Source organism: Sinocyclocheilus grahami, unplaced genomic scaffold (assembly GCF_001515645.1).
Source record: "Sinocyclocheilus grahami isolate Dianchi unplaced genomic scaffold, SAMN03320097.WGS_v1.1 scaffold114.1, whole genome shotgun sequence".
NCBI classification, from domain to species: Eukaryota; Metazoa; Chordata; class Actinopteri; order Cypriniformes; family Cyprinidae; genus Sinocyclocheilus; species Sinocyclocheilus grahami.
In genome coordinates, this window is record NW_015505293.1 from 1,143,464 (window position 1) to 1,153,083 (window position 9,620).

Consider the following 9,620-nt stretch of genomic DNA (forward strand, 5'->3'; position numbering starts at 1 on the left):
TCATGCGCGTTCATATTCCCCGCTGCCGTAAAGTTAACAGTTTTATTAAAATGCTACGCATTTAGCCCTATGTGACGTCTGTTTTTATATTGTTTATCAACAGTGTACATTTTTATATTGTTTGGATTAACTAGCTGAGTAGACAGATATGAATGTTTATTCATAACCATACTGAAAATAAGTAAATATTGTTAGCTGATGTTAACTGTCTAGCTAACATGCTTGCTCTAAGTTGAGGTAATTTTTAGATATAAAGTCCAAATATTTTTATTCAACCACCTAGATAGATTACGTCTGGGGGGAAAGAAAGGATGTGATGTTCAGAACATGGTAACTACAGTAATTATCAAAGTGGGAAGTGATGCCCTCTGGGGGCATTTAGCCAGGGGTGTTTTTACACCACAGACAAGGTTTGAGAAGAAACAAATCATTATGAAAATATAATTATATATTCCTTAAAATGTTCTTCCTAACTTTCAGGCCTTATTCTCATGTCATGTATAACTGTGATGTTTTGCAAAACAAGCTTTAAAACACGTTTTTCTTACTAGTGAAAATCAGATGGTCAAATCTGTTTTCTCTCAGGTACATTGCATTACTTACACTTATTAATTATTCAAATTGTCTGTTGTACTGTTTATTGTAAAAGTTAACAAGCATGCCAATTGAACTTTGACTCTAAATCTATACATAACATTAGCATGTGTTTTACTAAATTAAATGATCTTCCCACTGTGCTCAATTGTTGTAGACCAATGCATGGCTGCTTTTATTTTTTATAGGATTAGAAGTCAACGAATATGTCGACATGTTGATTTTTTTTTTATTTTATGTTCTAAAGAATGAACTATAATATTTAGCTTCTTTTATAAATACATTGTTGTAACTGTTAAGCTGCTGAGTGATTTAAACTGTACTTTAACAGTAATTAATTTCAGTAGTCCGATTCTCTGAATGAACCAGCATTTTCCGAGTATTTGATGTCATGAGTGTATTGTGTGCATGTGTGTGTTACTGCATTGCATTACCATCCGTCTCTATTGATGAGATTACAAGCTTTATCTCAGGGTTCCTCAAATCTTACCCTGGAGGTCCAATGCGCTACAGAGTTTAGCTCCAACCCTGATCAAACTCAGCTACCTGTGATTTTCTAATGATCCTGAAGACATTGATTAGCATGCTCAGGTGTGTTTGATTAGGGTTAGAGCTAAACTCTGCAGGAAAGTGGATCTCGTGGGCCAGATTTGAGGATCCCTGCTTTATCTGGAAAGTGGCGGTTGTGTTTACAGGTGTCCCGAACCAATGCAAAAGCACTCAAGCCGTAATCTCCTGGAAGTCCATGTCACCTGCTATATCCTTCCCTTCTGAATGACCTCTCATATAGCAATGTCTTCACAGTTATATGTTCATAAATGTTTATTTATTATAGTGGAAAGGCAATAAACATGTATATTGAAATTAAGAACACAACAGAACGTAACTGAAAAATATTTAGAACATATTCTGAGGGAAATGTGTTTTAAAATAAATACAACTGTCAAACAGTTGGATGAAGGCCCTCACGCATCAATGGTCAGATCAAAATAAGTCTCAGTTTTTCCTCCTCTTCAGACGAGAGTCCATCAATCCCTGAAGGCTCTGCTGTTCCAGCTCTCTCACCCTCTGACGCAGAACCTCAATCTCTTTGTTTTTCTCCTCCTGAATGAACTGGAGCTTCTGGAGACACAAACAGAATGATTCAATATAGAGAAAGAAATAAAGGTGTGATCAGAAACCTTGCTTTCCTCAATGCCATGAGGTGTTTTGATGAATGCTGCTGTATGACGCACTCTTTTAAAGATATTCTGTGGATGAGGAGCAGATGCTTGTGTCTGCGGCTGACTCTTTGTGGACATGCTCTGGGCCCTTGCAAGCTTAGCGCCAAACTGCAAAGGAAAAAGTAATTTTACAGCCGTAAAACTGTGCAAAACAAATATAAAATGAACAGTATTAAGAAAAATACTAAATGTTTTTACCTAACATTTAGTGTATTGAAAGTTATTACATTTCAATTTATTTACAAAACAACTAGGTTAAATTGAATTCTACCTCCATTTGAAGTTTAATGATTTGGCTTTGCATTTCTTTCTCCTTCTCTCTCATCTGCCTTCTCAACTCCTCCAAAGCGCATTCATTTCTCTCACGAGTCACTTTCAGTTCAGTATCTTTAGCATCCACTTTGAAAACAAAATGGAAATGTTTTCTTTTTAAATGTGTAATACTGCAAAATGTTTAACAGCATGAGGTGGCTGTCTCGTCTGTTTTATTCCTGTTGATAAGAGTGGTAAAAAAAAAAGTTCCCCTCACATTTCCTTTGTTTCTCTTTATCACAGTCTTCTAACTCCCTCTGGTGTTGATCTTGTAGAGCTTTCATCTCAGCTGCCATCCTCTGAAGCAGAGTATTGCTTTCCTAGAACCACACAGGGGCAGAATCGAGCACAGACACTCAAAACTCCCTACATTTTATGCTTATGCCATCAGTACTATATTTGAATACATTCCAATTCTACCTTTAATTGATCTTCGTTTTCTTTCTTCATCTGAAGAGCTGCATTTTTCAGCCTTTCATTTTCAACTAGATAGAGTTGTGATTATTTGTGAATATTTGTTTTTTGGATAGGGAATTAAATTATATGAAGTGAAGAGTTCGGGTTAATAATTGCTCTACCTCTGAGGTCGCACTGTTGATGTAAGGTTTGTTGTAGACCTTTGACAGTTTCCAAAAGCCCATCTCTCTCTGTGAAGAAAATAAAGCCATGTCGAAGAAACAGCATTATTATACTGTATACTGCAACAATCAACGAATAACTTCTCTTAACTTTCTCAGTACAAAATACTTTCAAGTATGGGAATAGAAATATAAAACCTAAACACAAAATTTGTAAAGCTTCAACATTTCTGCAATAACACCGCTAGATGGCAGCCGAGATTAGTCAGGCCCACTTCTGTGGTAAATGCCTTGTTTGTTTTACCTCATAATTGTCTTACCTTCAATTAACTGTTTCTCCTTGTTCTGTGCGATTTTTAGAAGTCTGCTAGTCTCGTCCAGCTGTATTTCAAGAGTATTATTTTCCCCTTTCATCTCCGTAATTTTCTTAATCATACAAAACAGTAATTTACCTCAGAATATTAGCGAACTCACGGAGCTTTTGTAAAAACACTACTACGTTCTTCACAGGGCTTATTTTAATATCTTAAATATACATTTAAAGACCTTACATGCTCCAGTTGGATGAAATCTTTGACGAGTTTACTCAAGTCGACGGCAGTGAGCTTTTTCATCTTGACCAGAGTCTAGTAACAAATGATAAATATCTGACGCTTCCTCGCTTTTAAGGTAAATATAGTAAATAATGTATGTAAACAATTTTTTCCACATATATTCACGGTACGCTTGTTTCCAAGATTAACAACTGGAAAGGAGCACGTGGGAAACCAGATAGTTGGAAAATCCTTTCAGTTCATTTCTTCGAAATATCAATCACGTGATCCCTGGAGGTATTATAACGGGAGTGGTAGGCAGTGTTGCCAAACCCCTCCCTCAGAAAATCTCTAGAACCACCCTCAAAAGTCTCAATTTTTCACAAAAAGTCGCCAAATATGAAAAACAGGTAAATTTGGTAAAGGTAAAAGAAAGTATATATATATGTATATATATACACTTTACAAATGATGACAGTATAAAAAAAATAACAAAAGATTAAGTATAACAAAAAATTCTGAAGTGAAATTAGGAAATGCTTGTGATCTGCAAGCACATCAAACATGATGGAAAGACACAAGACACATAATGCTGGGAATTTGTTTTATGTGTCACCAAAGTGCATCCATGTCCTGCTCAAATACAACAGGTAAGAGATACTATGATTCTCCAAAAACAAAAACTTTACTCATACAAACTTATTTCAGTCAACACACTCTATTACTACAAAGTAAGTGCAAAATTTAAAATTTAGAGATACCTCGTATGTACTGTACACATTATAGCTTAAAAACATTCATCTTGCACTGATAAACAATACTGAACCAAGGCTAAAACATAGCAATGAGTAGACAACCCTGCTGACAAAAAAAAAACTTGCTGTTCTTTTGGTTTTAGCTTTCTGGTTTTAGATGGTTTTACAACCTGGCATAGCCAGTGTTTAACAGGAATCCTGTCTGTCTAGAAAGTGGCCCAAAACCACTTAAAGACCAATGTGAGAGTCCAGTAAACCAGTTTAGGCTGGTTTAAGGTGTGTGTGTGTGTGTGTGTTTCTTTTGCAGCTAAGAAAGCTTGTTATGAAAACAAAATTAACCATATTTACAACATTGAGGCACAAAAGCCTGTCCAGTCTTTTATGGAAGAAAAAAAAGACACTGAGGAAAAAAGCCTGTAACAGTTCACATAAAACCCTTTGATTTAAATGTGCACTTTTTTTTTTAACACTGAAGTTGAAATATATTCTAAAGTAGGCACTTTACAGTTTACACAGACATGTAGTTGGTAGTTAGTGCACTGAAAACAATACAAACACACAAAATATGGAGCGGCAATAAAGCTGTTATATAACATTTGAGAGCATAAAATATCAGTTATCTTTTTATGACAGTAAACAGCCAGCTAATATACTTCTGCTCCATATCTGCTCAAACTAACCCCTGAAGCTGTTAACCCTCCAACTTAGGAGAATACAGAAAAGACTCCAGGCCTAATACAGCCATTTATTAGCTTGCTAATAGGTTTGTTTCATGACATCTATTCCACTGGAGAACGCTTGAGAACTGGCTTCGTTTCAAAATTCCCTTCTCATGGATCACACATCTTGTTTGATGTTGGCTAACCATGTCAGATATCTCACGAAGAGCAAGCGTACTCCACTTTTAGTTAAGGTGTAATGTTGTCGAGTAGGTCAGGAGTCAAGTACCCTTCAGGAGTGGGCAAAGTCTTCACTGCTGCCTTCTCTGGGGCGGTTGGTGTATTTGGTTTCAGGAGGAGACTGTTTTTCCAGTCCACGCCATCTACCATGGTGTACTCTGGACTGGTAGGCTTTGCAAGGATGAAAAATGCTGTGGACTGAGTGGACGTAACAGTCTCAGTGCTAAGTTTTTGAAGGTCTCTTAATGCACCGTGTTGTTCTTGACTCTGTAATTGGTCTGTCGGTGGGTTTGGTTTATTGTGGTGGGTGCTGACTGTGCTGGCAACAAACTCGGAGGTGTAGCCTCTTTCATCAGGGATCACCACCAACTGTTGGATTTCTTTCCCTTTATTGTGGTTTTTATCCGTCAGAGCCATCGTTTCTTTCTCTTCAGGAGAAAGTACAACTTCACCATGATGAGTGACGTCACTGACCTGTGAGTAAAGACTGTTTGACCAGTTAGTGTCTTGTGGAGAGAAGGCTGCCAGTTGCTGTGGCCCAGACTGTGCACGTAACAATGGGTGGAAACCATCGTGGTTGCTTGTTGAAGGATGATGTAGATCTGTTTGATCGTGATCAGACAGATCCGGATCACAGCAGCTAGCCCGACCCGAGTCATCATCCCTGAAACTACTGGACATTTGAGAAGAGTCAGAGATCGGAGAATCGGCAATAAGAAGCTCCTCCTGGCTCTCGTGCGGTTCGTCGATGTCCACCTCTATGAACTCTACCCATGGATCGTTGCTGTACAGTTCTGGCCGCAAGCCGGGGTGAGTGCCTAAGATTGACGTGAATTCAGTCAGCTGACCTTTCTGTAAAGAAACAACCCAAATATAAAAGCTTTAATTTGTAGAAAATACCCTCAAAGTTCTACAAAGAAGGATGTGAAGTCAAATACCTGTAAAAGTACAGGGTCAATTCCTTTGATTTTTGGTCCAGGGACTGGCGGCAGGAAAATCACCATTAACCTACAACAGGCCACAGTGAAGTTAAAGCTTTATTCTTAGTAACTATGTGATAAGTATATACAGGTGCATCTTTAAAAAAATATATATATATTTTTTGTAACTTATTTCAAAAAGTGAAACTTTCATATATTGTAGATTCATTACATGTAAAGTAAAACATTTCAAAAGTTTTTTTTGTTTTAATTTTGATGATTAGAGCTTACAGCTCATGAAAGTCAAAAAGTCAGTATCTCAAAATATTAGAATATATCCTAAGATCAATCAAAAAAAGGATTTGCAAAACAAAAAAGTTCTTTAAAGTATGTTCATTTATGCACTCAATACTTGGTCAGGGCTCCTTTAGCACAAATGACAGCATTAGTGAGGTGTGGCATGGAAGCGATCAGCCTGTGGCACTGCTGAGGCACTGTTGAGCCTTCAGCTCGTCTGTATTGATGGATCGACTGTTTCTCATCTTCCTTTTGAAAATTTCCCATAGATTCCATATCGGGTTCAGGTCAGGCATGTTGGCTGGCCAATCAAGCACAGTAATATCATGTCAGCAAACCACTTGGAGTCCTGCTGGAAAATGAAATCAGCATCTCAATAAAGCTTGTCAGCAGATGAAAGCATAAAGTGCTCCAAAATCTCCTGGTAGATGGCTGCATTGACTTTAGACTTGATAAAACACAATAGACCAACACCAGCAGACGTCACAGCACCCCAAATCATCGCTGACTTCGGAAACTTCACACTGGACTTCAAGCAGCTTGGATTCTGTGCCTCTCCCGTCTGCCTCCAGACTCCAGACCTTGATTTCCAAATGAAATGCAAAATTGACTTTTATCTGAAAAGAGGACTTTAGACCACTGAGCAACAGTCCAGTTCTTTTTCTCTTTAGCCCAGGTAAGATGCTTCTGATGTATTTTGTATATTGACGTAAGTGGCTTGGTAGCCCTTTTCCTGAAGATGTCTGAGCGTGGTGACTCTTGATGCACTGACTCCAGCTTCAGTCCACTCCTTGTGAAGCTCTCCCAAGTGTTTGAATCGGCTTTGCTTGACAGTATTCTCAAGCTTGCGGTCATCCCTGTTGCTTGGGCACCTTTTCCTACCCAATTTCTTCCTTCCAATCAACTTTGCATTTAATATGCTTTGATACAGCACTCTGTGAACAGCCACCTCTTTCAGTAATGACCTTCTGTGACTCACCCTCTTTGTGGAGGGTATCAGTGATCATCTTCTGGACCATTGCCAAGTTAGCAGTCTTCCCCATTATTGTGGTTTCAAAGAACAAGAGATACCCGGAATTTATACTGTAGGGATGGCCATTTAATGAAACTCAAATGTAAATATTCTAATATTTTGAGATACTTGTTTTTTGACTTTCATGAGCTGTAAGATCTAATCATCAAAATTAAAACAAAAAACTTTTGAAATGTTTTACTTTACATGTAATGAACCTAGAATATATGAAAGTTTCACTTTTTGAAATAAGTTACAAAAAAAATGAATTTCACAAGTTTCACTATGAATATCACTATATTCACATTTTTTGATATATATATATATTAGTGCTGTCAAACGATTAATCGCAATTAATCACATCCAAAATAAAAGTTAATAAAAAAGGTTTTTTTTTTTGTTTTTGTGTACATAATAAATGTGTGTGTACTGTGTATATTTATTATGTATATAGAAAGACACACATACAGCATATATTTTGAAAATATTTACATGTACCGTATTGTCCCGAATATAAGACAATGTTTTTTTCTTGGAAATACATCTGAAAAAACGCTGTCGTCGTATATTCAGGGTCTAGACTTTGACATGTCAATAATACACCCACAACAATAGGTGGCGCCAAATATGCATAAAACGAGTGTGCCATGAAATACGTAATGTAATGCGTGTTGTAAAGATCGCGAGTAAAAACAAAAGAAGCAGAAAACCTTACAGCTGCATGAGTCGTGACCATCACGTTAGCCTGATGGGACCAAACTCTCTTTGTGATTTTAAAACGTAAGACAGTACCCAGATTTGAAGACTACAGTAAGATTTAACTTCTACTGTTAATAAGATTTTGGTAGGCTACTATTAGATGGATAGCCTAAATGTCCTAATTCAGATGGGCTACCTGTTTTTTTTTTTATGGTATATCAAAAAGTGTATATTTTTTAAATGTGATTGTTGGTACATTTTACCAGTTTTTACCATAATTTCAAAACAAAAATTAAAATAAGACAAATATGCAATATGATAATAATTGAAGACAAAATGTGTTTTACTGAGAAAAAACTTGGCTTTTAAAAAGCCTTTTTCCAAAAAGGTACATCTGAAAAAAGGGGGGTCGTCTTATAATCAGGGTCGTCTTATATGCAAAAATGTCAACAATTCTGTGTTTTTCTGTCAATATGGGGTGCTGTGTGTACATTAATGAGGAAAAAAATTAACTTAAATGATTTTAGCAAATGGCTGCAATATAACAAAGAGTGAAAAATTTAAGGGGGTCTGAATACTTTCCGTACCCACTGTATATATATATACATACATATATGCTGCAATGAGGTACAACATTAAATGTACAGAGGGAAAGGACGGAGGGAACGTCTCAGGTTACTTATGTAACCATGGTTCCCTGAGTAGGGAACGAGACACTGCGTCCTCTAGGGGTTGCTATGGGGAACGCCTCGTCGTGACCCGTGTCTGAAGCATACATTGAAAAAACACCAACTCGTTGGCCGGCGACAGCCATGACGTCCCTACCGGTGCGACTATAGTATAAATAGGCGTCGGGAGCACAGATCCTTCACTTCTTCGTCTGAAGCTTGCGTCCGCAGCATGGCAAGAAACCTAGAGGACGCAGTGTCTCGTTCCCTAATCAGGGAACCATGGTTACATAAGTAACCTGAGACGTTCCCTTTCATGGGAACTTCGAATTGCGTCCTCTAGGGGTTGCTATGGGGAACGGTATACCCACGCCACCATGCTGAGGGGAGTGCATGCCAGAACCATGGCGAGTACTAAGTACCAACTCTACCATATTGTTATGGGAGTTGCTTCTGGGACGTTAGACGGCTGTCAGTGACGTTATTCCCTACGGCCAAAGGCCTAGGGAGCAACACACCTAGTTCTCAGTCGAGAAGGGGGCTCGACCTACAGCATGTTCCAATGCTGGAACGGCTAGCAGTAGTTTACCTTGGCTGAGGGAGCACAAACCCAGCTCTCAACGAGAGGGGGCTCGACCTGCAGCATGATTGTAAAATCAGAAGGGTAAGCATACTGCAAGCTAGCCAAACACTCAGTGCATCAGGGAGGCAGAGGAAGGGCCTAATTCACCTGATGATGCTGGTTCCAGGTGCTCTGGAGAAACAGAAAGCTCAAACTTCTCATGTGAGAGGAGAAATTCCGAATTCAGAGGAATAACGTTGCTCATTCCAGGTAACCCTTTGATAAAGGGGAGCACTGCTCAATACTACCACAAGGACAGCCCATGGAGCGAGGAATCCAACTCCTCAGAGAGGATTAAAGCTCGAAGGAAAACACCATACTCACAATAACCCTCAATGGTGAGGGGAGCGATGCTTCCAGAGTGTGTCGACAGAGACACACTAGTTGAGTGGAGCCCAAGGTACCGGGGTCTAACCAACTCAGAGAAAGGGAACGAGATCAAAAATGCGTAACCCTTACCATACAAGATTTTAGAAAAGTGGGCAAAGCATAACGTGCACACTTACCA

General features: G+C 38.5%; 2 protein-coding genes across 5 annotated transcripts in view; both read right to left on the reverse strand.

The window, feature by feature from the left end:
* Positions 1–1,436: 1,436 nt before the first annotated feature.
* Positions 1,437–3,505, reverse strand: LOC107589290 (coiled-coil domain-containing protein 152). 3 transcript variants are annotated; one of them, XM_016277684.1, is made up of 9 exons: positions 3,427–3,505; positions 3,259–3,333; positions 3,028–3,133; positions 2,708–2,776; positions 2,550–2,614; positions 2,347–2,449; positions 2,089–2,216; positions 1,830–1,925; positions 1,437–1,716 (listed from the first exon to the last, which is right to left on the reverse strand). In XM_016277684.1, exons 2-9 carry the CDS (start codon positions 3,319–3,321, stop codon positions 1,591–1,593), a joined length of 756 nt encoding a protein of 251 aa, XP_016133170.1. In that variant the 5' UTR covers positions 3,322–3,333; positions 3,427–3,505; the 3' UTR covers positions 1,437–1,590. The 3 variants fall into 3 exon arrangements, with proteins under 3 accessions (XP_016133170.1, XP_016133171.1, XP_016133169.1); XM_016277685.1 differs by having other exon boundaries at positions 3,417–3,505; XM_016277683.1 differs by having other exon boundaries at positions 3,259–3,505.
* Positions 3,506–4,450: 945 nt separating this feature from the next.
* LOC107589253 (growth hormone receptor) overlaps positions 4,451–9,620 on the reverse strand; it is a 14,264-nt gene continuing 9,094 nt past the window's right edge. For both annotated transcript variants that reach the window (XM_016277637.1, XM_016277636.1), the window contains exons 8-9: positions 5,833–5,902; positions 4,451–5,746 (exon numbers count right to left, since the gene is read on the reverse strand). In XM_016277637.1, coding sequence (XP_016133123.1) covers positions 4,904–5,746; positions 5,833–5,902 — 913 coding nt within the window. In that variant the 3' untranslated portion in view covers positions 4,451–4,903. The remainder of the gene's footprint in view (positions 5,747–5,832; positions 5,903–9,620) is intronic.